Source organism: Pithys albifrons, chromosome 15 (assembly GCF_047495875.1).
Source record: "Pithys albifrons albifrons isolate INPA30051 chromosome 15, PitAlb_v1, whole genome shotgun sequence".
In the NCBI taxonomy this organism is placed as follows: Eukaryota; Metazoa; Chordata; class Aves; order Passeriformes; family Thamnophilidae; genus Pithys; species Pithys albifrons.
In genome coordinates, this window is record NC_092472.1 from 4,178,325 (window position 1) to 4,206,190 (window position 27,866).

General features: G+C 50.8%; 1 protein-coding gene across 1 annotated transcript in view; it reads right to left on the reverse strand.

The window, feature by feature from the left end:
* The window catches only part of PSD2 (pleckstrin and Sec7 domain containing 2), a 68,412-nt gene extending 42,864 nt beyond the window's left edge, over positions 1–25,548 (reverse strand). The window contains exons 1-3 of the mRNA XM_071569964.1: positions 25,309–25,548; positions 3,912–4,023; positions 1,340–1,918 (exon numbers count right to left, since the gene is read on the reverse strand). Coding sequence (XP_071426065.1) covers positions 1,340–1,854 — 515 coding nt within the window. The 5' untranslated portion in view covers positions 1,855–1,918; positions 3,912–4,023; positions 25,309–25,548. The remainder of the gene's footprint in view (positions 1–1,339; positions 1,919–3,911; positions 4,024–25,308) is intronic.
* Between the last annotated feature and the right edge of the window lie 2,318 nt (positions 25,549–27,866).

The window sequence follows — 27,866 nt, forward strand, 5'->3', positions numbered from 1 at the left end:
CCTTCAGCTATGCTTGTTGGAACGGTGCTGCTGCTTCTCATGGGGGGCCTCGAGTAAAACAAAGCACCAGCTTTTTATAGGGGAGCCTGTTCAACACGGGAGAAGCAAAGAAGGAGGGATGTCTGCCATCAGCCCACACACTGTGTGGCTCCCCAGCTCTGCTGACACTCTTGTCCATACTCCAGACACTGGTCCAAACAAATAGCTCAGCCTGGAGCCTGCACTGGGCTCAAGCTGGGAGGTGATCCAAAGGCCACCTTGGCCACCCTGTTCCTTTCACACCTTCTCTTCAGAAGGCCATGCTCCTCTAGGACAACCTCTGCTGCACTTCTCTAACCCCTCCTGCTTGCAGCATCTCTCCCACCCCAGAGCAAGTACACAGGCAGGGCTATAAAATTCACAATAGGCATCAGCCCCAGGTGGCTACAATTCCACAGCCCTGGCTGATTTCTGGAGGCAAAGGGAAGCAGCTACACCCCTCCCATGAGAATGGCATGGGAAGCAACCAACCTCATCCAAGTGACCTGTCATTCCCCCTCAGCCTCCAACCTGCAGAGTCCCAGAGAGGTCTAGAAACTTGAAGAGATATAAAATCTGCTGTGGACACCACACCAGTGCGAGTGCCCTCCAGAGAGCTCTCCCATGAGCCAGGCTGTCAGCAGAGAGGACTCAGGGACTGAGGGACATTGCACACACTCTGGTTTGTGTCAGGCACTTGAGAACAGGATGACACTTGTATCTTTTTTCTCACACTGCTGTCCCTATGCCACCCAGACACTGGTAACACCTGCCACAGGTGCAGCAGAGAGCAAAGATCAATGCCTTGTCCTCTCTTGGATTCACAGCTGTCACCTGCTAGCCCAAGGACTGCCAGAACTAGCCACACTGCCAGGGACTTCTAGTGCACACCAACCCCCCAGACAAGCCTGGCTCTCCACCATCCCCAGGCTGTCATACTTGTCCTAAGTTATCTCAGGTAACTCTGCCCAAAGTGCTAGAGTTGAATTTCCAACTTGTGAGACACACCCAAAATGAGCACAACCAGCACCCAGAGATCCCAAAAAGCTTTTCCTTTCCTTTAGTGACTCTGTGGGCAGGCACTGGCTCTAATCACAGCTTTTCTGCATTTGTAACAGAGCTTTTCTGCATTTGTAACAAGAAAAAACTATGTGAGAAGCCCAGAGAGAAACTACAGTGAAACGCCACAGTCAGCCATGAGAGCAGCTGCAGCTTCTTAAACTGATGAGTTACACACAGAGCAGAGTAACTCGAACCAAGGAGCCTCGAAACGAACACATAAACCAGCACTGTGCCGACGCTATGACGGCTTCACACTCACCCGAACTGCTCCTCTGCCTCGTCAGCACTTAGAGCTTCTGAGGATCCCAGGACGCTGTGCCACCGCTCCTTACTGAGGGTCTCGCTAGGTAGCTCCAGGCTGGGGGAGCCCCTCTCCTCCAAATCCGGGCTGCTCCTGCTGGGAATGTCACCGTCCTCCTGCTGCGGCGGCTGCTCCCGCCGCGTGACCAGCGCTGTGTCCACCCCGTTGGCCAGCCCTGCCCCGTCCTCACGGACGCTGTCGCTGGCAGCGTCTGTCCCTTGTCCCTGCTCGCTGTGCCTCTCGCCTGGCTCTGTCACCGCTTCCAGATGTTCGTCCCGCGGGCCCCCGCGCTCCCCCTGGGCTCGGGAGGGCTGAGCATCGTGCGGGGGGCTGGCTCTGCCGCTGGCAGGCTCCGCGGGCTGGCCGAGCTGCTCATCCCCATCGCTGCAGGACAGCGGGGCCGGCGGCGAGCCCGAGGAATGCGGCTCGCCCTCATCCTCGGCAGACCATGGAACGGGGCTGCTCTCGCTCATGTTCCGCTTGTTGTCCCAGCCCTTGCGGGATCCCTCCCCGCGCTCAGCTCAGGCTCGGTACTACCTACAAGGGAAGCGAAACCACATCAGGGACACGGGCAAGAGCTGTCAGAAAGGCACAGACTTGTCAACAGCAGAGGGGAGGCAGTTTGAAGCCCCCACCCCTCCTCAAATCCTCACTGCAAACGCAAGGAATGACCATACCGGTGTTTGTTGCTTTTTCAAGTACTAGTGCTGGTTACTCAGCACAGGGAGATCCGGAGAGGAATATCAGCTATTGTGGTCCTGAGATCTTGGGGCCCAGGCTTGTTCTGCTGCTCCCATAACCCCTGTGGCACCTGTCAGGGTCTGTGCTCCTGAGGAGGGGTTCAGTGCAGGGACCCTTTCCTGGCCAGCATCTCCTGCCTTCACATGGAGAGCTGCCCCTAATGAAGCTGGAGGAAAAGGAATATCTGTGGGGGTTCAGCCCAAGGCTTTGGCATTTACACTGCTTGTTTCCCTGGGAAGCTTCTCTGGAGTTTGGGTTATCTTTGGTGTAAAAGCCCCAGCCTAAGCACAGACCTGTCCCACATAGGCTGTTAGTGCCCAGGGCTGGGGACAAGAACATGGCACACCTGCTTTTCCCAGGCTGGCTATCAGGGTGCTATCCCTTCGTATTCCCTGCCCACCAGAAACAGGAGAAATAGGTGAAACAGACAATAGGTGTGATTTATTTTTTTTCCTTACACTTCTAAGCAGCTGTGGTGTGCCAACCTGTGTGATTCTCCCTGCTGACTTAGCAGTTCCGCAGAGCATCTTGCCTGCCAGAGTTCCACTGCTCTTTTCCCGGCACACAAGAACTGCTGAAGGGTGTCACAAGCTGCCAGCTAAAACTCTGGCAAAAATGTCCTGATTGAATATACCCTGGGATGCTCTCTCTGTAGGGCAAGGGAAGGACGCTTGTCCATTGCACCAACCAAGACATTTGATAAAAAGGCACTTTATTGGCAAACATGCCTGTTGATGCAAAGCTTGCAAGTCTTACAAGCACCATCCTTAGCTTTGGGCTGTAGCCCCACAGGGCCATGTAAGCTTTTCTCCATTGTAACCCCCACCCCCAGTTGCAGTCAAGTGCCACCAGAAATGATCTTTTCTGGAAGCAGGAGTATTCTGTATGGCACTCAGGCTGAGCCACTGTAACAGCTGATTTTGGTTTAAAACAATATGTGTCTTCACAGATATTTTTAAAACATTATCTGTCTTTAAGCAGTTATTCAGCCTGGAGGACAGAAAGCTCCAGGGAGACCTTAGAGCCCCTTCCAGTACCTAAAGAGGCTCCAAGAGAGCTGGAGAGGGACTTTTCACAATGCTATGTAGTGACAGGACAAGGGCAAATGGCTTCACACTGAAAGAGAGCAAGGTTAGATTAGAATTTAGGAAGAAATTCTTAGTTGTGAGGGTGGTGAGGCACTGGCACAGGTTGCTCAGAAAACCAAAGATTATACATCTCTGAGCAGCCATGAGGGTGTTCAGGGGTCAGCAACGGGCTCTGGGTGCTCTGGCTTGCTGAGCTGCAGCTCTCATTAGCAGGAAAATCACTAATTGCTTGGCCAAGTCAGCACTCTATTGAGATCACAGTAACAAGGGCTGCAGGACTGCAGCTGCCTCTGCTCTTACAATGCCTCACCCTGTGCAGATGGCAGCAGCCTCCTTCCTGCTTCCAGTTCTTCTGCACCTGAGCAAGGGAAAGGTGGGATTTGAACCCAAATACCCCTCTACAGCCTGGGTATGGGCAGATCCACATGGGTATGTGCTGAGCTGCTGGCTGAGCAGGACAGATCCTGAGTGGCACCCCAATTTCTGGCTGATTTTGCTACAGTCCCACAGCCCAGGCAATCCTGGATCCCAGATCTAGCTCTCTCTCCGTGCCCTGTTTCCTGTTCCCACAGCTGGGAGGAGTGATGGGCTGGGGGGATCAGAGCTCCACAGGTTTGGGGTGGAGCACTCCTCAGGGGTTGCATGTGCCATGGTTGTGAGATGGGGCAGGTCCCTCCTGGAGGCAATGCTGGCAGTTTTACCTCTTCTCCACGTGCATCCGTGAGCATCCCTCGCTGTCACAGAGCGCGCAGCATCACCACACCTATTGCACCAGGTGCAGCCAGGAGCTCCCAATCCCTGCTCGGCCCCTGCCTGGAAGAAGGGAGCAGAGAAAGTGAGATTCGGGCCAGAGAAGAGAATCCTGCTCATCTGCCACCCTGCTGCTGCTCCATATTGGGCTGTTTCTCAGACCCACACCATGGCCCATTCTCTGCAGAGTTCTTCCCTTGGCACAAACCTCCCTGGTTTTCAGACATGCCAGTACAAGAGTAGTCCTTACACAGGGCTTCTGATACATTTTTTATGAATCTCCCTTGACCAGCTAAAGCAAAGGAAAGGAACTCTGTGGTTGCCGGTTTCAGGAGACACTTGATGATGATCCTGCTGAATGTTCAATTCCACCCATAGAATGAGCCACCTGTGTTATGGATTGATCCCCCCAACAACCCTCCCCAGCTCCACCAACAAACCAAGAGCCAGTTTACAGGGTTTTAAGCTACCTGTAAGCAAACCTGAGCTATCAAAGTCACATTCCTCCTACAGAGTGTTTTGTACAATGCAGGAATGGACAGTGACCCCTCTGCATGAGAGGACTCAAGGCTAGAGGAGCATGTCAGGGCACCACAGATGGTGTGTCACCTACAGACAGCTGCCTGCAGATGTGGGCCAGACTTGCACAGAGATGATGGAGACAGAGAGACAGGGCTCTGCTTCTTGTGTGCTGTTACAGGCAGTGAGTGTATCAGGCTCCAGATGTGCCACCTGGCTGGAAAGAGCCCATGGAGGAGCTTGGCAGCAAATACCTACGTCAAGGCCCTGCAGAGAGATCTGCTTACACCTCCTCTTGGGATTGTCCTCACAGGCCTTCAGCCTCATTCTCTGCCAACCTGACAGGAGACAGACCAGCCTAGGCTTCCTGGGACACCAGCCTCCTGAATCCCACCTGCAAGAGCTGAGCTCAAAACAAGCCCTCAGGTTCACATATCTGGGCCAAGTCTCCTCCAGCTTGTTCTTCTGCCACCCCAAATGAAGATGGAAAACCTGTAAATCTTTTTCCCACCGAATCCAGGACAGAAAATCAGTCCCAGGCACTTGGTGTTTCCATGTACTGGCAGCAGGGCCCAGCCAATGCAGCATTTTCCTGGAATTTATTTGCAAAACTACCAATACTCCTCTGAGCATAACTACATTACAATCTCAAGAAATACTGAAAACCTAATGTGGGGCAAATTTTAACTTTACCAAAATGATGGTCTGATACAGAGACATGGAACATCGATTCACTGCTCAAATCTTTGGAGGAACCTTTCCAGCAAAGCTTTGCTGTTTTTTTCCTTAACGTGAGATGAATGATGTGGCTTTTTTTAGTCCATTTTTTTTTAAAGCTAGCCAATGGGTTTGGGCTGAAATTCCCTGCCATCCATCCAAAAACTCCAGTAGGAACCAGACACCACCCAAGCTGAATTCCAGTCCAACAGCTCAAGCTTGGAACAGCTGTATGCAACCAGAAAACAGGAAACTAAAAGCAGTCAGGAGACTGGCCTGAGTAAGAAATATTGGCAAACCTTACTAAGTGTGATGTCCCAGCCATCCTTCCTAACTTTAACCAAGTTACATTTTAAATATATTAAAAAATTGTTATTACAAATAAACTAGTGTATTATGCCATGGTTTCACCCTCTGTGAAGACTCCCTAGGATGTTTGTGGTTTGGAAGGAGGGCTGAGGAGTCAATAGTTAAACCCTTAGTCATGCTCTTCCTTGGCCTGGGTTCCTGCTGGAACCGGGGAAGCCCTGGCAGGATGCATGGACAGACTATTGCTGAGCCAGGAAGACCATCAGTTTCCAGCTTCCAGTGCATCAAAGCTGAAAGCTGAGCAGAGCCAGGAGGAGATCCAGGCCTCTCACAGCCTCCTGACCCATTTGAGGTTTGTATGTCTCCTGTTGGATCCATATTCCATTCCCCACACCTGCAGGGAGGCTGTTGTGTGCACCTGAAGTCTGCAGGCAAGCTGGGTGTGTATGAACACATGACAAACTACCCAGCAAGTCACCAGCTTCTTGATTTATGCTTACAGTGACAGCCACTTGAAGCACAAACAGGTTAAGAGTGGCTGAGGCTTCCCAGAAACATCAGAGGAACTGGGAGGTTGGACTGTAACAGCCTGTGGCTCCATTCCCAGCTCTTCAGGGTGATGCCTTGTATTGAAATAATGCAACCAGCTCCTGCCACACTCAGCCAGGCAGTCCAACCACCTTCCACTGCAGAGGGTCTCTACCACCCTACAGTCCATCCATGACCTGCTGCCTTCTCCACCTGTGTGAGGAAGGAATATGGGCAAAGGGAAGAGGAGACAGGCTGTGATGCCACAGCTTGGACAACTCAGAAGACAAACGATGGTGGAACAACTGGTTGCAACTGTCTACATTTGCCTCCAGCAAATAGCTGAAGGGTCACCAGTTCTGGGCAAAGCCCCAAAACAGTCTCTCAACACTGTTCTGTCTGCTCTGGAAAGCACTGAAAATGCAGCTCAGCCTTGGTCTCAAAGCTGCCACAGTTTCAACGAGGCTGTTGGGAGAGGACACACTGCAGCACTGGGGGAAGGGACGGGGGGATGATATTCAGAGGTCTCCCTTCAGGGCTCCTTTCACTGACCCCAGGCAGTACAGCCTGGCTGTGTTGGACTGCAGGCTGGTATTCCACAAGTCCCTGCTCATTTCATTTTGTTTCTGCTTTACCAAGTGCTGTCCATTGCAGGTAAAAGGGCTGGAAGCTGATATGTGGGTTCCCAAAAGTGAATTTGCACAACTCTTGTCCTTTCTGAAGACTCAGGCACCCTGTCAAGTGACTGCTGCTTCCCTTAGACCTGTGGCTAGGGTGGGCATCCCTTGCATGTCCACTGTTCCCAGGTGCCTGCAAATGTAACATGGGTCAGCGTACAAAAAAGGGGTCTGGCAAGAAAAGGGCATGACCTGGAATATATCCCAGCCAGGATAGATGGCTACTGTGGACCTGCTGAGTTGTAGACAGTTGTTAAGCAGAAGTTCCATAATTTGGACCAGACATAAGCAGAAGAACATGGATTCATGCTAGAAAGAGGCTATTATTGCTAAGAGAAACCAAGGCATCCATGATTCACTCCTAACCATGGCCTTTCCATCTCCTTCCCAGAGCTGGGGCTTGCTGGGAGACATGGGACAGAGGCTGAAGGGACTGAGGACCCTATCCCTGTGGACTTTGATGCTGCCCTCTCCTGCAGGCCAGACCCAAGCAAGCCAGCAGCTATAAGTTTAATTTATCAGAATCTCACAATACCAGCTCACCACTGTGATGTGCCCTGTGCCACAGGATAGCACTGCAGGATGGCCCAGCTCCCTGCTCCAGCTTCTGCAGGGCCCCTGGACCATGAGGAGATAGGACAGGGCTGCTTGGCAGTGAAAGAGAGCAGAAATACCCCATTCCAAGATGGCTGGATTTGCAGCAGGGCCAGGGAAGCTGGGCTGGCATCCACTGCAGGGAAGCACCAGTCCCAAAGAGGCCAGGCAGAGATGCAGCAAAGTTTGCCCTGATTGTGTGAGGGGTTGGAAACTACACAGCAGCTCTTTCAGGGCCTGGCTCTGGAAGTCTCCCAGCTTTTGTTGAAGCTGAATGGCTGGTGGGAAATGATTTATTTTTAATTTTCTTCCCTGCGTTTGGAACTGGAAAGGCTCCCACTTCAGTTTTGTGTAACCACTTGGCTGCTGCAACACAGGAAGGCTTGGAGAAGAATCCTGTTGCTTAGTCAAGCATGAGCTTTTCCTCAAGCTCATGCTGAGCTGGGCTGCTTCCTGCAGCTGCCTTGCTTTTCCTTGCTGCTTTGTATCCCATTCCCTCTGGATTGGTCAAGATAGAATCACAGAATGGTTTGAGTTGGAAGAGACCATCTCGTTCCAACCTCCTGCCATGGGAAGGGACACCTTTCACTAGATCAGGTTGCTCCAAGCCCTGTCCAATCTGGCCTTGGACACTTGAGGGATGGGGCAGCCACAGCTTCTCTGGTCAACCTGTGTCAGGGCCTCCCCACCCTCACAGGGAAGAGTTTCTTCCCAGTATCCCATCTAACTCTGCTGTTTCACAGTTTTAAGTCATTGCCCCTCGTCCTGTCACACCATGTCCTTATGAAGTCCCTCTCCAGCTCTCTTGGAGCCCTTTTAGGCACTGAAAGGCTCTCTAAGAGTTCCCTGGAGCATTCTCTTCTCTAGGTTGAACAATCCCACCTCTCTCAGACTTTCCTCTTAGGAGAGCTGTTTATAAGGGGTCTAAACTCTCCCTGGCACCACAAGATGTCCAGAGGGTGAGGAGGAGGCACAGGGATGACACAGAAGAGGAAGGCACATTCTGATGTGGTGCTGGGGGTGAAGGAGAAAACAAGAAGATTCTGCTCATCTGAAACCCTCAGAGTCAAGATCAGAGAGCAGGGAGGGGGCAGTGGGGGATGTCAGGAAGGGGAAGGGATGGCAAGGCAAGCTGCCCTGCTCTGGAATATGCTGTGGTGCAGGTCTCAGAGGAAGGAGGATGCTGGGACCTTCCACTTGCTTGAGTGCAGCCTTGGGAGATGAAGGGCAGAGCAAGACTGACCCTTCTGGGTCTTTGAGTAAAATTGTAGAAGGTTTCACCGAGAACATCAGCATGCTCTGCTGGACCTAAGGTGGTGGCAGTGCTGAGAAGAGCTGTTGTGGTCCTTTCCCAGGTTGTTCAGCAGCATTCCTGGTGCCAACAAGGATGAGACAATTCTTGTGAGAGTTCTTAACACGTTTGCTCCTGGTGCACAGAGATGCAGGCTGTCATGAAGGGGAAGACAGAAGATGTCTGTGCTGCCACTCAGGTGCCACCAGTCCCTTGGCCTTGTGAGTCCATGCAGGCACCTGGAGGTACATCTAATCCCAGATTAAGTTTGTGTATTTCTTTGTTGTACTTGGAGGTCCAATACCAACATGAAGTCCAAATGTGGATTCACAAGCCCTGGACACTGGGGAAGGCTCTTGCCTCAAGCTGCTGGCTGTGCCCTTGCTAACATAGCCACACACACACTTGACCTTCACTGGCACTGGCCTGGAGTTGCTCCAGGCCAGGCTCAGTTCTGCCTCATAGTGCTGCAGGCACAGGCTGGGAACAGCTTCTTCAGCTGGAGAAAACCCCACAGGATGGGATTTGCTCAGTGTAATGTGAATAAAGCACAAACAAACCAGGAGCATCTCAGGATCTCCATCCTCTGAGCAAACCCCAGTCCCACACACTCAGACAACCACGTCAGGAAACCTTAAATCCTCCTCTTAACAAGCCAATTTTACCCTCAGGGCAGGAGACACCTCGTTTGCTGACCACCATGAAATGCAGACCTCTGCGGGGCTCTCTGTGCCCCAGGACCCTGTTCCAGGCCATTGCAAAGTGGTCACAGATTTCTCAAGATGTTGCTTTCTAAGAGACACCTTCCATGCTCTTTTTGCATGAGTGAGAAGCAATTTTTGGTGGCAGCTTTCACGGCAGTTCAGCAGAACTCGGAAGGACGCGACAGGCAGATGTTTGGTGCTTGGCCCTTTTCCTTCCCATGATCTATGCCATGGAGACATGCAGCCACCACCAACACACGTCCTCATCTGCCTCAGCCAGCCTGCCACAACTGCCTCCTGCCTTGCTTAGGGAGGGAAACATTAATGAGATGGACCTGTTTTTCTGGGCATTTGCCTTGGGAATTATTAAGAGCTTAAATGTTCTCTGGGTCAGTCTTGTTGAAGAGAGCCCTTGAACTCCTTGGGCTAAAATGCCTCCAGTGATATCCTCTGCTGGGATAGGCCACATGCTCCAAGTTCCCATCCCCTCTGAGCAGGAATAGTTATTTGATGTCCAGACTGTAGACCTCATCCATAATGTGGCTGGAGAATAGCAATAGATGTGCTTTTATGACCCAACTGACCCATGAATTTACAAAACACACACGTCAGACATCACCATGGGCAGAGGGTGTGCCATGAGGCTTGTTTGAGGAGGCAACCCCACAGAGAGATGGAGGGATCACAGCCCTGGTTCTTCTTTTTGAAGTAGCTTTCCTCCTTCTTATGTCTCTGCTTTGACCTCTGCCCTTTCAACACAGCTGAAAATAAAAATCTTTTAACATTCTTGTTGTGAAAATCCTAATTTTTTGCTCCCATGGGCTTCTTTTTATATGAAGACCTCAATCATATCACCTCTCAGCTTCTCCTCTCCAGATTGTAGTCCCTGCCTCCTTAGCCTGTTCTCAGAGCACAGCAACAGCTTCTCCACCCCCTTGAGTATTTTGACAACCTTTTTTGGATTTTCTCTATTACTTTTACCACTCTGTTACAGTCTGGATAGAGGAAAAGCAGGGCTGCATAGTCACCTCAAGTTGTGAGCACACCAAAGATTTATCCAGGACCAAACTGTTCTGCCCATCTGTACAGGAGTCACTCCCTGGTGACACCAAGCTCTAACTCACCTGCAACATTTCTGCTGCAGACCAGGCTCTAAGGGGCAGGGCTGGGCTGGGCCCTCAGCCACACACTGAGTATCTCAAAGGTGCTGCTCCTAGGCAGGACAAAGACAAAAATGGGAAGAGCTTGAGAGAGGGTCTCTGTGCTCCCCTTACTGCTCCTCTGACCATGTTACCTTCGATATTACTCTATGAAGCCCTTCCCTGTGTTACCAGCACCTGATAGACCCACCAGAAGATGCTGGACCCACCAGAACCTAGTGGAGATCATCTCTGGCTGCACTGCCCATCCTGTGTAACAGCTGAGAGTTGATGTGTTGACTGCTCATAGGTTCAGGTGGAGCTGTGCCCCCTTCCAGTGTCCATGGGTCCATGGAGATGCCCTTCCCTCTGAAGATACAGATGGGGTCCACCTGCCTGTGGTACTCTAAGAGGGATCCTGGCACTTTTGTTACAGTCTTGGCTTGTGAGTTGAGAAAGCCACCCCATCTTTCAGTTCCCTGTTTTGCAACAGCCTTTCTGAGAAGAGCAAAGCATTAAGGCTTGCAGTTCTCTGGCTCCTGGAAGCCTGGTAGAGGAACAGTGCTCCTCATCTGGGAATTGTGGCTGGAAGGAGTGAGAGATGTGCTTCAGATGGGAAGGGACTGGGTGCACGATGGGGGTGAGGTCTGTGTACTCCAACCCACATCTCCAAGCCTTGCCATCTGGGAGGGACTTGGGGTTCACATGGGCTAGTGAAGTACTTACTGTGGGATCCCCATACCAGGCTGCAGGGAGCCACCAGGGCCATCCTGCCCATCCAAGAGCCAAGGTGCTGGTTCTCCTGACTGGGTGATGCCACATGACAGTGCTCAGGTGGGCTGAAAGAAAACGTGGCTCCACAAGGCCATATGAGCACTCACTGATGCCAGTCCCACTTTGCAGAGCCCTGGGGGTACTGATGGTCATTGCTCATGGACAATATGCTGTCCCAGTGGTTCCCATCCATCTCTGACAGTTTAAACTGCAGGTCCTACATCCTTCACCTCCAATGTGGAAAAGAGGCCATGGATAAAACATATCCCACAGACTAAAATAAACCAGCCACAGTCTAAAAAAAGAGCCTTTGGGTAATCAGAAATCACTGTGCATGGAACATACTTTTTCTTGAAGCCAAATCCTACAGCTCCTCATTTTGAAATTTTATTAGAGTCCCCAGAGCAATCACACATTCAGATCCAAACTACTCCTGCTAAACTTCATCTTGGGGAAACAACAGCAGGTTTTTGCCTATAGGAAACAATAAAAATCAGTCTTAAAATCCTTAACAGATTTGCTGTTTGCACTCTTTTGCAATTACTCAAACTGGGAAAATTAAAGAATATATTTAGCATTTTTTGCATGTTCCCATCTTTATATTGACACCTTGGCTACACAGCACTTGGTGCACTGAGCCCTCCTCTAGCCCTGGGTGTGCACCATGAAACCTGACTGTTCCCTTCACAGGCAAAACAGGGTCATGGTCTTAAGCTTGTGGGGGTAAAAGCCTGGACTGTGTCCAGTTCCAGGCTCCTGAGAGACGGGAGAGACATGGAGCAGCTGAAGCAGGTCCAGTAGAGGCTGCAGAGATGATGAAGGGCCTGGAGCATCTCTGTGAGCAGGAAAGGCTGAGGGAGCTGGGGCTGCTCAGCCTTCAGAGGAGACACTCAGAGGGGACCTCTGCCATGTCTGTCAGTGCCTGCAGGGAGGGGGCAGATCATGGACGAGGCTCTGCTCAGGGGGCCCAGCAATGGCACAAGAGGAACAGGCAGGAACTGACGCCCAGGAAGTTCCACCTGGATATGAAGAAGAACTTTCCGGTTTGGGTGACCAAGCACTAGAACAGATTGCACACAGAGCTGTGGGGTCTCCCTGACTGGAGATATTCCAGAACAGTCTGGATGTAATCCTGTGCCATGTGCTCTGGGATGACCCTGCTGGGACCAGATGACCCACTGTGGTCCCTTCCAACCTGACCCATCCTCTGATTCTGTGACTGCAACCTCACTTTACATCTTGGTGATGTGGCAGGAGTTGCTTAAGCCTTCACAAAAAATGGGCCAAAGCACAGGGACAGTGAGCTTATGTGTTTCTCAGGAGAAGTGTGAACTTGAGGCAGAAGGTCCAGGAGGCTGATGAACATGAATCAGAATGTCCCTGTGTTCTAGCAGTGTGTTGTGTCTGTAACCTTCCTGGAATAGCACAATTGCAGACACAACCCAGGGCTTCCCAGTTTGACTATGGGAGCACAAAGATCCTGTCTGTCTGACCCTCAGATCCTCACTCCTGCAGAAAGAAACCTTGACCTGCATGGAGACCTTGCAGGGCTGCCCGTGGATTACACCTGCAGAAACCCACTGCAATTCCCAGGAATCCTCCTGTGGTTCAGAGAGAACCAGGAGCCTCCAGAGAGGGAACAGCAAAGGAGGGCAAATTTTTGCTGGGGAAAGGACGAGAAGGGCAGCTCCCATAGGGCTGCTGTTCCTGTCTCTCCAGGATGATGCCCCCCACTTAGTGGATCTGTCCAAGGTGTTTATTTGCTGCAGGAGCCCAAGACTGTGAGGCTGTGGTGCAGATCTAAAGACTGCAGCTGAAAAAGCAGGTCACAGGATACCAAAAGATCCCAACCAGCCCTTCCATGGCATGGGAGCAAAGACAGGGAAAAGAGGCAGAGGCTTTCTCTGCACTGGAACCACATCTTCAGGCAGCTCCCACAGCTCAGAGAACAGCTTGAGAGCAGGATGCCTGTCTGGGTAACAGGTGGGTCCCAGTGGCTCAAACCCTGCCTTAGTGCAAGACAAACAGCTCCTAATCAGTCCACCTTGTTCAAGATGAGTTTTCAAAGGGTTCTTCCAGGCAAACTTTATCCCTGAAGAGCAGATTTTCTTGGCTCAGCTAAGAGCTGGCTTCATCCTCACCTGTGCCTATCTGCTCTGGTGCTCACCTTCTCATGATGAGAGCTTTTAGTTCAAATGGCTTCAAACTTGACTCCCTTCCTGGTTGTCTGTAGGGTTTATTTATAAAACCAGGCTGTTTATGGGGCCTTTCCACTCAGTTCCATGCAGCTTTGAAAATGAATTCATTCAAACCCAGCTTTCCCCACAGCCAGGGTTACCTTCCATAAAAAACCACAACAGCTGCAACTGCTTCATAACCCATAAATGGAAACAGCCTTCTTCCCTTCTTTTTCCCTCCCTTTGCTTTGTTCCTCCCTCCCCACATTCTCCCAGTACCCAAAATAATAAAACAGGGCTGGCAGCTGACTCAAGCCCCAGAAAAGGAAATTCCTGCCATGCTGTCTGTCTACATTAAACCTGGGCAACACCTCACTGCAAAGACCTTAGCAAGATTTCAGGAGGCAGCAAGTGAGTCCATCCTGTTTGCCCACTGGGAGAAACATCCAGAGTGATGGAAACCTGTATTGCAAAATGAAATGGAGTTTTAGAAAGAAGGTAGACTTCCCTTCACACTTCAACACATCAATAAACCTCAGAGATGAGGACTATTAAGACACCAGAGCTTTATGGAGATGCTCCGTCTGCAGAAGTTGGTACACAAGCTGTTTGCAGATCGACGGACTCCAGCCCAAGGGACATACGGACCAGCAGCACCAGATGCCCAGAATGTGCAGAGATGGCTGGGCACAGGCTTTGGGCTCCTTGGGAGCTCAGTGTGACCCACAGAGCACTGCAGGGAGCAAGGTCTTCCTGAGCATCTCCCAAACCTGTCAGGAGAGTGGGAAAACAGCAAACAGGCTTTTGTGGATGCTGACATCAGACACAGCTGGTTTTGGGCCCTGATGCTGGTGCCCAAAGCTGATGTGCAACAACCTGCAACACCAGATAACTCCTCCCTTGTGGGTGAAAATGTGAAATCTCCACACGGCACTCAGCAGTGAAGGGTAAGGTCTATATTCATGCAGGCAGACTGGCAAATCCTGCATCCGGAGGGAACAGCCAGGAACAACCTGATGGCAGTACTGTGAGTGGGACGGCCACTCTGGAAGATGGAGGATGATGCAGAGGATCCTCCTTTGCGAAAGAGAACAGCCAGAATTATGAATGTCATTGTACACATCTACAGATGTCTCAAAAGGTCTGCCTTTCCACCTTGGACCATCTCCAGAGAACAAGGAATAACTTCAGTCTCTACACTACGAAGAAAGGGATTAAGCTGCTTTGGCAGAGAGGAATGGTCCCTGTTTTGCCCAGTAGAGACTGGTCTCCAAAGGGCTCTCCCTGCACTATCAATTTAAGCATGTTTTCTTCTTGCTGGCACAGCTCTGCACTCCCCAGGTCACAGCAGCACACCACTATGGTCCCTAAGTGCTTGAGAATCCTGTGTAGACAAACAACTGGCTCAAAACTCTGGGATGTTCCTGAGTTCCACTATGTCAGCCTTGCATTTCCAGCAGGGCTCCAAACCAGGAGCAGTGGTACAGGGCACCCATGATTCAGGAGCAGAGATTGTGACAGCTGAAGGTGTTCATGGCCAGAAAGCATTAAGTCCAGAAATGGCTGGTGGAGAAAGCCAGGAGTTTGTCTAGGTAGGACTAAGCCCTCCAAATGGCTTCAGAAAACAAAGCCTAACAGGGTTTCAACCAGTGTCCACTTTGGACCTGAGGCGAGAGAACCATCTATGAGAGAAACAGCTGGGCAACTGTCACACCAGCGGGGATTTTCTATTTTCATCTCAGCGAAGGAAAGGAAGAACAGCTTCCCCCACCCAAATCAGACTGAGGTGCACTTATTTGGCTTGAAAACACAGACTCAGCCAAGATTTGCTGACAGCCAACAAGGCTGAAACTTTCCTGCCTAACATTGCAGGGTGTCAGGGCACGAAACATGGCAATTCCACTGAAGTCAGCAGCTCCACTTGGGCATAAAGCTGTCTGCCCAGAGGACGTGCAAGGAGCAGCCTGAGAGAATGAGATCTAATATGAAGGGACTTTGAGACGTCATCAGGACCAAAGCAAGACATTCAGGAGGCAAAAGACAAACTGGAGAGAGGAAGCCACTGCAGCGGAACAGACAGGACAATGCTGCAGGAAAATCACCTAATCTCAGACTAGGATGTGAGCATCAGTCATTTTCCTAGTGAATAATCCACCTACAAGCTATAAATTCTTCAGCAGGCCATTTTTCTTGTGGTTTAGCCCAAAAATTCCACCTTCCCTTTCAAAACTGCAGAAAACATCTCTATAAAGGAAGCAGGGACTAAGTAAATCTTCCTCTTCCAAAAGCAAATAGATGGTCACTGAATTTCTGAAAACTGCCTGTTGGCTGTAGAACACTAAGGAGGCACCAACAGTTCATCATTCTTGCATGCTGGAGGAGTCACACTCATTCTGTTCCCAAGGCTGTATGTTTTACAGATAGCACAACCACTCTGCCCCCTTTCTCCAGCACCTCTCACTCAAAAAAAAAAGTCCTGGGTCACTGCTATATTTTGGTGTGTTCATCACACCTATATAGTAATGTATTGTCTCTCTCAGCCTCCCAGACTTCAGTCTGCAGGGTGCAGAGAGTCAATGAAATGGCTGAAAATATAATTGCATGTTTACCCTCAGAACTTACAAACTGGGATGGAAACACAAAAAGAAAAGCAGGATTTCACTGCTCCATTAGGATGTGGTAAGGTCTCATTATCTTTAACAGGAGATGCGAGTCAGAGCTTGGATATACCAGAACTTGCTTGAATACATGGAAAAGCACTTTGAGTGGGACTCAGCTCACTCAAATGTAGACATTTCCAGCTGAGCTCAGCCCCCAGGGTTCAGTCAGCAGAAAGGCTGCATCTGATCTGCATTAGAAGTCTGTGTTACAACCAGAACAATACAGGCTGCTGCTCCCTCACTAGACCCCCCAGCCTGGGACAGCAGCCCCAGCTGCTGATGCTTCTGCTGCAGACACCCATGTGGAGAACACTGGTCTCCTGCCCAGCACTGCTGACCACCTCTGGGGGGTCTAGTCAGTGACCTGAACATGGTCGTTCCCTAAGCATGGGTGGCTCTGAGTAGCATGAAATGTTGAATCTGACTTGTTTTGAAAACTGAGCAAGTTGCCCAGGAAGTGCAATTGAGACCCTGATGGAGCCATTTTGCAGCTCCTGTGCAGAGGTTTGATCTGCCCTTAATGGATGTGCTGGATAACCAATGCAATAGGAGTGGGACTTCCCTCATTAAGGAATCTTCCTCTAGCAGGTACACTCCTAAACTCAAGTAAAGGTGCTTTATAAAGACAAGGATGATGCTTCTCCTCAGGGGAACTATAAGAAGAGCAAAAAGCACCATCAGGCTGATGTAATTGCACCAGGGGACCAAGGGACTTTCCCAATGTGCAAGATGCCCTGCACTAGATCTTGTGACAAGGCTACACCAGGCTGCAGTAGGTCATTTTGCCTCCTTTTTAAGGTGCTCTCAGGGCTTTTCTCCTGCTCTTTAGACATCACTACATTTGGGCATCAGACAATGACTTCAGGAACTGATGAATTACATTCTGGACTGAGACTTCACTGATGCACCAAGAGGCCAGAGGGGCCTGCCAGAACTGAGTGTGCTGTAAAGATGAAATAAGTGTTCAGGAGATGAATGCTGCTCAGCCAGGTTCAGCCGGTGACCCAATGACACAGTGGCACAAGAGGAGTGGCAGTCGGTATCGCTGCGGGGGACAAGTGTGCAAACTGCGAGTCGTGTGTCTGGGACTGGGGATCTCTGATTTTTATAGCATGCAAAATTAAAGGGACAGTGTCCCCAGGGTGCACTCCTTGCAGTTTGCTCTTATCTGGAGAGCAGTGGATCCTCTACCCTTCTTCTTGTGCTTACAGAAAACATCCAGATCACTAAAGCACAGGCTTCTGCTATAGCATCATTTTCCACATCTACCAGGAGCAGCTGTAATTCTGTGGCCACTTCCCTTCTCCCCTGGTCTGATGGCACCAATAGTAACAGAACACCATTTTAGGTGTTGCTATCACACGAGGATCTTGCTGTGATCCTGCACATCCAAACCTCCAGCATTTCACCTGGGATTGTCACTCTGCTCCTGGTCCCCAGGCACCTCAGGGCCAACACTCCCACCAGTGAAGTCACCTCCTCTTGACATCCCAGCTCTCACACTGTGGACACACAGGAAATCCAAGCTTCCTGAAGCCATCTCTGAACACCCAACTCTCCCCATTCTTGCATGCAAAATGAAAAGACTTTAGAGGAAACCTGGCTAAAGGACACAGGTCCAAAAGTCTGGGATACAAATCTCTTGCTCTTTCCAGTCATACGACTTGGGGTGAGGGACGCTGCCCATCCTAGTGTCCTCTGGCTCCCACTGTGAGGTGCAATGCCAGAGGCAGACCCAGCTGGACATGCACCAAGCACCATTTCATGGTGCTCAGGTGTTGTGCACAGTGTGGGCTCTGGGGATCACCTGCAGGAGCAGCACCATCCCAGGCACAGGTGGTACAGGATGAGCTCCATGGATGCTGCTCAGGGGGCTGACAGCTGCCCATGAGGAGCAGCCAAGAGCCACGACCACCCAACAAAGAGGAGGAGAGGTGTAAAGGAAAAGGTCAGGCTTTATTACAAAGCACATTTGTAAATAAAGGGCTAATAGATGATTAGCAGAGGCTTTCAGGGCCTTGCAGGCTTTCTTTCTGAGGGTGGGAAGAAGCAGAGAGGGTCACCAAGACATGGAGTGCTGCAGAAGGAGTCTCTCCATAGCAACAGCTCCTGTGCAGGTGACCAGAGCCCCACCATCCCCAGCCCCACCAACACACATCTGGGCAGGGGTTCATGGCTGTGCTGAGCAGGCAGGGATGAAGAGGAAGGGACACTGCAAACTAACAGAGTCAAGCCTTCAGGCTTGGGACTCTGAACCCACCTCAAGAGCCCATCCCAGCCCACTCTGAAGGTGGCAAAAGTCACTGTCAGACCACAGCAAGGCCGCGGGCCAGCAGCGCCATTCACTTTTCCCACCAGCCCCTAAGAAGGAGCCACCAAAGGAAATTGCATCAGCTGCTGCAGCAAATTAATTCTCTCTACTTCTGGGAGGGAAAACAACCCTGTGATTATCTGCTGCCTCAGTTTCCACACCCAAGCAATGGAGAAAGCTGCCTCCTGGAACCTGGGGAAAAGAGAGAGCTTTAACGGTGAGAGAACACTCAGAAACTTGGATAAACAGCCTTGAAAGGACACAGGATGCCCTTTCCTCGAAAGGCAGGTTAACATTCCCAGCTGCAGAGTCAGCTCCTGTATCCAAGCTCAGGACTCTGGTGGGGAAAGGCTCGGATAGCTGCCCTTGCATGGTGCTGCTAACTTAGGAGGCAAAACCTAAATACTCATTAAAGCAGCACTTGGCAGAAACCCCATCCTCAATTACAAAAATCAATTCATTTTTTTTATGAGCCTGAAGCCTTTGGGGCCTCATAATCTAATTAAATAAAGCTTTCTCTCTTTCTCTTGCCTGCTCCCATAGCTTCTGTTGTACCAGCAAAGACAAATATATATTTTTAATTTAGCAGAATCCCCCTGCATTGTGTATCCCCTTCCAGCCAGAAACCCCTTGTTCCCCCCATGCCTGTGTCCTGTTCCTAGGAAGTGTCCAAAACACCAGGGGCCCAGTCTACCTCCCACCACTCTCACTGGCTGGGTACCAGTGCCCATCTGAGGAGCAAACATGCAGAACCTGGCAGGAGCAGAGCCCATGGAAGGTAAGCTCAGCCTTGAGAGCAGTGCCTTGTGCCATGCTGAGAGCAGGCCTCATCCAAGTCTGCAAAATCCATCTTTCATGGAATACCCTGAGCTGGAAGGGACCTACAAGGATCATCAAGTCCAACTCCTGGCCCTGCACAGACACCCCAGCAATCCCACCATGTCCCTGAGAGCGTTGTCCAAATGCTCCTTGAGCTGCCAGGACATGCCGTGGGGAGAGGCTGGGGGCGAACTGAAGAAGGTGCCATGGAGTCCCAGAATGGCTTAGGTTGGAAGTTAAAGATTATCTAGTTCCAACCTCCTGCCTCCAACACCTTGCATTAGACCAGGACCATCCTCTCCTCCTGTGGCCAGCACCAGGCAACACCAACTGGCCATGCACAGAGTGGGCAGAGATCTCTGTAACTGGACTGTGGAGGATGCTACAGCTGGCAGGTCCTGCTCTATATGGAGCAGAGCTTGGATGTTTCCCTGAGCTGGCCTCAGACCATCCAGTTCTGGATCAGGTGCTGGAGGGAGATGGGAAGGTACCACCTCTATGAGGCTCTTTTCTGGAACTGTGTGAATTGTTTTGGAAAAATTGGTTTTGTCTGAAAATGACCAGTATAGAACAGTGAAACCTTACCTAGATTTGTGATGCATTTGTGCTGAAACCACTGAAGAGCTGGATTTTTAAAAAATACCCAAAGTGTCAAAAAAAAAAAAGTTGCAAGAACTGAGGTTTATGCTTGGACCTTGGAGCAGGTAAACTCAAACAGAAAACAAAAAATGCAACCCTTCAATTTACTTTGGTATTACAACATTTCCCTGCAATAGTACAATTTTTTAAGGATTTAAAAGAAAAAGATATTTGGGTCAAATTTGTTTTCTCATATCAAGAAAATAATAGAGAATCAAGTGCACAGAGGCTAAAGAGGAGGCTGAGCTCACATCATTTTCCCTGGGCTTTTCAGTATGGTTGGTGAACCATAAGAGTATCAGTCACCTGGGTCTGATGCAGGTTTTTCTGCTCGATGCTGATCAGGAAAGCTCAGAGGCACACGCTTCAACCCCCAAAAAGGGGGGCATCACTGGGATTTGCTCTCCTAGTACAGACCTCCAGGCTTTGTCTTTTGAGGGGAATTCACTTCTCTATCACAGAGCCACAGAAAGGCCACAGAGAGATGAGGAGCTCAGCTGCATGGCCTGGGGGGAGATACAGGATGGGCAGTGACCGCACAAGACATCAACTCCAGCTGTGAGCCCCTCAGTCCAGAAGACACTTCATCCAGAAGATCACAGAGGGATCCTGTTTCCAGTGTGCTCCCTGCCACACTCACAACCCACTGAAAGCTGCAGGAGAGACCAGGAGTCTCCATGATATGGAGGTGTCTGAGCTGGAGAGAAGGAGATACAAACCCATCGGACCAGTGCTTTGCCACAGTGGGACTTTGGGAGATTATCCTTGGAACCAGAACATGTCCCATGCTGTAGAGCACGGCAAAAAATCTGGGATGAATCCTGTGCTCATCCTGCTGGAAAGGAAACATTGCCCCTTCCCTGACCCTGATGAGGTGTCTCAAAGCAGCTGGCAATGTCAGGGCATCCCACCAACACTGCCTTTGTTGGGAACCATCCAGGCTGCCTTAGAGAAGAGGATGTAGCAGAAGAAGCAAATCTGGTGGAACCACAGAGGTGACACCCTGACCAGCTCACATGGGACCCTTGAGAGCAGCTCTGGGAGGATCCCTTCAGGTCTGGTCTCCTCTTTTGTGACCCAGTGTGAGCATGACTCCTGGCCAGGACATGGGGACACACTGGTCCTTCAAGCAACCCAAGAGCAGACAGCCTGAGCCACCTGCCAGCCCTGTCTCCTCCACAGTCTGGAGGCAGGACCTTCAAGACTGACTGAAAAACCACAGAGCTGAGAAACCATGAAAGAAGTACGTGAGGTGATAAGAGGAGGAAGAGGAAGGAGTGGACAACATATGAGCAGTGTTGGTGAAGAGGTAGGTGACAAACCATGTGCCTGATGTCAGGCTGAAGCTGAAGCCCAGAAAAAGCATGGAGAGCACAAGAAGGGGCTCAGGTTCATCTGCAGCATCTCTGCTCAGGCTTCCTGTGGGTCTTATGTTTTCTGGCCCTGCCTGGTGTAATTGAGGGAGCACTGAGACTGATCCAGGGATGGAACAGCATTTGCTCTAAAGGAGGAATCACTAGTGTCCCTACCTGGGCCATGAGCAGTGCCCAGGGTCAGGAAGACCTGATTATGGACTGCAGAGCATCATGGAATCATAGAATCAATTGGGTTGGAAAAGACCTCTGAGATCATTGAGTCCAACCCTTGGTCCAACTCCAGTCCCTTTACCAGATCATGGCACTCAGTGCCACAGCCAATCTCAGGTTAAAAACCTCCAGGGATGGGGAATCCACCCCCTCTCTGAGCAGCCCATTCCAATGCCTGAGCACTCTCTCTGCAAAGAAGTTTTTTCTGCTCTCCAACTTCAATTTCCCCTGGCAGAGCTTGAGTCCATCGTGCCCCCTTGTTCTATTGTTGAATGCCTGGGAGAAGAGACCAACCCCCACGTGGCCGGAACTTCCCTTCAGGTAGGTCTAGACAGTGCTGAGGTCACCTCTGAGCCTCCTCTTCTCCAGGCTTAGGGAAGGGCCTCCCTGAGCATCTCAGCCATTCATTTCCTGGAGCTCCCATGGGAAGACAAAGGGACAGCAGTGAGGGTGAAGGGTGGGGTTGTTTCTGTCCAGGCTGGACAGGTGCCTCTCCCCTATGAGCCCAGCCTTCCAGTCACCTCCCCAGGGCCACAGAAAATGAGGGAGGGGCACAGAACTGATCCCATCCCCCTCACCTACAGTTCCTGCACCCTCATCACCACAGACAAGCACTACGAGTCTCCTGAAAGCACCACTGTACCATTTCTGTGGGTCCATCTGACCACTGAGCCTGGATACATTGAGACTGCCATGGACCCTGTCCCAGCACATCCCTGGGAAAGGAATTTTCCTGCTGAAATGGCAAGGAGGATGTTTCCACCCCCAGCGAATCTGGCAAAGAGGTGTGTCCACAGCAGAGACTGTCAGGTAGCAGAGCAGCAGCAACTGCAAGAGATGTGGCCACTTACATCAGCAGATCACCCACTCCACTGGCTGCTCACACAACCTCCAAACGAGCTTCTCCCTCAGCAGGAATCGCTCTGCCCATTGCCAGCACTTCTCTGGCAGTAGCCACAGCTCCCTCCCAGCCCAGGGAACATCCTTCTGGCAACACCACCAACCTGTGGAAGTCAACAGGACCACACACAGATCAGCCTGAGCTGATCAGGGAGTTCCATTTCCTTCTGGCAACAAGCACCAGCCCCAGGTTTGGGCAGAACCACAGATACCACATGGGACAACTCTAGACTTTAAAGGAGATTTTTCACTTCAGTCCCTTTGACATGGTGGCCTGACATACCCAGTGCCATGTGTCTCATGACAGGCACAGCACACACAAACCATGGCACCAGAAGCCTGTGGCAATGCTGGATGGAGAGATCTTCACTGGTGGCAAAACCCATGGAGCAGGGGGACAAAAAGGTGTTAGATGATGAGATGGAGAGAAGAGAAGGGATGGTACTATATGTTAAAGTCCAGAAGGGTAATACAGGGTATTTCAGCAGAGAGATGAGAGATGAGCAGGACCAGTGGGGAGAGCAGAAAGTCAAGACACCTGTGAAGGCTTCACACTCAGAGCTGGGTGCAGCCATGAAGAGAAATGAGGCAGGTACCTCCTGCCAAGTGTCAACTGTCTAACTCTGTGTGAAAAGCCACGTGACAACGGCACAAGAGGAGCTTCATTTCAGTCATCCTGGGGTCAGAAAAGCATGTCCTGGTCTTGAGCACCTCAGAAACTGGTCTAAAACTGCTTGGCTCCCTCTTGCCAGTCACTGTGCAGCTCCCATGAGTGGCCTCAGCAAAGCACACCCTCACCCCATCCACCCAGTCACCATGGACCGGTGTTACAGCTTCCCATCCTCACCTGCCCCTGCCCCTGAAAACAGGACAGCACCATCCAGGCACTGAATGGGCCTGGTCACAGAGAGAGGCTTCCTGGCAGAGCTCCTGCATCCCCTGCCCAACACTGCCACTGTCACCTTGGCAAAATCACTTGCCTCAGTTTCATCAGAGAACTATTCAGCCATGTCCTAGGGTGGGCTGAAGAGTTATACCACACTGAGACAGGAGGAAACTCTGCACTAATTCACAACTACTTGGCTTCCAGCCTCACAGATCCAAGGGGATCTCCAGGGAAAACCACCTACTTCAACTCCACTTGTGCCTAACTTTTAGGGGGGAAAAGGACACAAAATGAGGACCATCCATTTTGTGAATCAGCCATCTCTCCGACTTCCCCTCTGGGCTCGGCCGCCCACTTTCAGACTTTATCCATTGTTTGCTTGGACCTGTACAGGAAAAATCACATTAAAGAAAATCCTAGCTGAATGACACACTTTGGAGCAGTTGCAATGGACAATTTGACAAGGACATGGGGATTTAACATATTTTTAATGCAAAAATGTCTAACGATAATATGCTTCACTTCTGGCTAAAAACATTATCTACTGGCATGGGGGGAATTTAAGCCATAATAGCAGCTACTATAATGCAGGCCTGGAACTCCAGGCAAATATTATCCTGATCCAAGAGCTACAAAGCACTGTTTATCCTAGTAATTAATTCTGTCTTATGTTTAGTGATACAATTAGAGAAACATTGCTGTTCTGATGGGCTTGCTTCCACCAGTGCCTTTTACTATATTTACACCCCACAATAGGCTTGGTCTCACAGAAAAGGGTGAAATTGCATTTATGGAGACAATGCCACATGCATTCCCAAAGCATTTTAGAGATGTAAAGTTAAGCTCCAAATTGCATGTTTATTGTGTGAGCGCACAATGAGCTTAGATTAAATATTGACTAAAGCCAGACTAACACCCAAAATAATGAAGATGAGCACAATAGTGTGATTTACTCCCAGTCGCTAGAGAAATACACATCTGTAATATATAACATGCCCTTCCCACAGATAAACTCTTTGTATTCCAGCTAGCCTTAGGCAGGAAAATTTCATTCTCATAAATTATGGATTTTCTTTCCCAACTGCCAACACATCCAGTTGTAAAGGAAACAAATACAATAACAAAAAATAAATGCCATTTCCCTGACACAGTGACAAGCAAGTGACTGGCTCCTTGTACCCACAAAGTTGAGGCAGCAAAATGGAAGATAAACATGGCTAAATTCAGAGCATCCTTTCCCTTTTGTCCCCCAAGGTGTGGGAGCTGGCAGGAAGGTGTGGGCATGGCAGGTATCCTTTTAGAAAGTACTCCCAGCCCTAGCTGTGCTTGGAAAACTATCTGTCCTTCTCATGCCTTCCTCCTCCCCAGACTTGTGGAAGAAATTCAGGGAGATGCTAATGGAACAATTACGATAATAACACAGCACTGAGCGGGGGCAACACACCCCCTCCCCAGCAGCTCGACCTCTAAATCCTCTAATACGGTACTGCTTCATTCAATATAGAAAGAAATTGTAGCCCAGTAGAGACAAAAAGACACAGGAGGGAAGGCAGGATCTCACTCGGCAGCGAAGCCCCACTCCAGTCCAGATGCAGTCATATCACTTCAGCTTCTCTGTACCATCTCCATGACAACCATGTAATTTGGATGCAATAACCACTGCCGAATTGATCTTTAAATGTAGCTTTGTTATAAAACATAATACTGACCGTGTCAGGCTCAGGATAAAGAGAAGTAGCCCTCTGCCAATGAGGACTGTGATTTAAGAGCCCCCTCCTTTAATTTTCAGCTTCAATAATTGCGTGGATTTTTAAGGCATGGCCAGCAAACACCATTTGTGTGTGTGTGAACGGCACGCTTTAGGATAACATCGCAATCGAGACACCACACTGAGGGCTGGAATAACGTGTCAATGTATATCCAGAGAACACACACTCACACACACACACACACACACACACACGTATTGGGGAGGGTCAATCTCCAGCAACTGAAGCATAGAGCTGATGCATCAAATAATCCTAATAAGAATCAAACCCCGTATAAGTAAGCAAAATAGGAGGGGGGATCGATGTACGGCATGACAATGAGAGCAGAGGAGCTCGCACTGGCACTTACCCGAGCAATGAGCTGTTTATTTTTTGGTCCCTTCACAAATGCAGCTCCCTTTTCTCTTCAACAATCCATGCAAAATAATCTGCAGTCCCACCGACGGAGGAGTGGCCCCGTCCCTCCCCCTCCACCACCTTCCTAGACCTCCCTGTTATTGGCTTCCTTCTCCCTCCTCTCCGGCTCTCCCTCGCTCGCTGCCGATGGTTACACCTCCCAGCCTTCCCCCAAGGTGTCAAGAGACTGCTGGGGATCCAGCAGGCAGGGTGGGAGGGGACGGGGAGAGGGGGAGGAGGCAGGAGGCATCGTGAATGGACCAGGGAAAGGGTGGAATAAAGCCCTTGCTGGCGAAGCCCCCGGCAGAGCCCCCGGCAGGAGCGGACCTGCCGCTGGCTGGGAGGCTCCACTTGCTGCGCAGGAGCTGCCAGGGATATTCCCGGAGCGCTGAGCCTTGCCCTCCCCTACATGCACCTGCAGAGTGCTGAGGGACCGGGCTGCTTCCTGCCAGCAAAGCGTCACCCCGCAAACTGAGACTGGCTTGAAGTTTTGGGTTGAAATCCTGCCAAATGCTCACACTGCCTTTAACAACCAATGCACTTCCATATGCAGACGTGCAGCACTGGGAATGCCTAAAGGAACTACCCTGGTGCAGACCCCAGCACTGCAGGTTGGGCTGCTCGATGCCTCTGGGCACTCCCACCTGCTGCAGCCCCGTCCCATCCCATCCCACCCCATGGCTGAAGAGCCCCACTGGCCTCCGGCAGGAGTTCTGCCCATATGTCTGCTTGCCAAGCTGGCTCCAGAGCCTCCCCCACCGTGGTGGGCTGGACCAGGAGCCTGCTCACCACCACTGATGCTTCTCCATCCTGACATCTCTTGCATGCGAAGGCAATGGTTTTGTCTACAGGCAAATCCAGGCACCTGGCTCACCAAGATGGCTGGGGATACTGTGTGGGGTGGAGAGGCACAGGGACACCACACTTTTCCTGCTATAGGGCCCCTCTTACCAGAATTACAGACCCTGGATGAAGGACAAACAGAGTCTCTTGGGCATTTGTGGCTGTAATGCAACAGGGATTTCTGTGGCTGTCCAGGTGAGAGGTGCTGCACCCACCTGCTTGATTGCTGCACAGGGATGTGTGATCATAGAATCCCAGAATGACCTGGGTTGGAAGGGACCTTAAAGATCATCTTCCAACCCCCCTCCACAGGTAGGGACACCTTCCGCTAGATCAGGCTGCTCCAAGACCCATCCAACCTGGCCTTTGACAATTCCAGGGATGGGGCAGCCACATCTTCTCTGGGCAACCTGTGCCGGGGCCTGCCCACCCTCACAGGGAAGAGTTTTTTCCTAATATCCAATTTAAACTTACTCTTTTTCAGTTTGAAGTCATTCTCCCTTGTCCTGTCACTCCATGTCCTTGTCAAAGTCCCTCTCCCACTCTCCTGGAGCCCCCTCAGGCACTGAAAGGCCACAATAAGATCATTCTGGAATTTCTCCTTTTCATGGTGAACAATCCCAGTTCTCTCAGCCTTTCCTCATGGGAGAGATGTTCCATTCCTGTAACCAGCTCGGTGGCCTCCTATGGCCTCGGTCCAACAGGTCCTGTGCTGGGGACCACAGAGCTGGAGTCAGCTCTGCAGGGGGGTCTCACTCGAGGGAGCAGAGGGGCAGAATCCCCCCCTCCCCTGCTGCCCATGCTGTGGGGTCAGCCCAGCACACGAGGGGTTTCAGGGTCCCAGTGCACACAGCTGGGTCATGTTCCACCTCTTATGCACCAGCAGCCCCAAGTCCTTCTCCCCAGGGCTGCTCTCGATCAGTCCATTCCCAGCCTGGGTTGGAACTGGGGGTTCACCAGCCCAGGTGATGCCTGCCCACCCTCAGCCCTGTGCCCCAGGGTGCCCAAGCACCACAGACATGCACCGTCCTCCCTTCCAGCAGCTCACAGGGGACTGAGGGCCCCCTCAGCAGCACAGAGAGAGCAGCCCCAGACTGGACCTTTAGGTGAGGAAGAAGGGTTTGGTGTCTGCCCCAGCCACATGTTCCAAGACATCCAATGGCTTCCTAAGTCCATGGAGAAAAGCTCTCCCTAGGTCTGTGTCTCTTGGAAAGCTTGTTCCAGAGGACACACATCACTGAACAAGCAGACAAATCCCCAACACCACAAATTAAAAATATCATTGCAATGCATATCCAGACAGATGAACACTGAGGCACAGGTGACATAACATCCTGCAGCAGCTCGGCAGAACACGTCCAGGTATTCTTCCAGCAGGGACACCCCCAGCACAGCACACGGGGTTGTTTGCCAGGGATAGTATCGGTAATGAACCATGTAATGAGCCACCCTGCAGCTATTCTCAGGACTTATCCAACAAATGCAAGTGTGAGTGAAGGTTACTGTGCTGGAGAGACACAAGAAATGCATCCTGTGGCCACGGTCAAGGGCAGCAAGAAGCCAAGCAAATCCAGGTGTGGGACTATAACCTCCCTTGGGGTCCTTTCCTCCAAGAGATTTGCCTCATGCCATCACAAAAGCCTGTCCTGCTGCTCTCGCTGATCAACT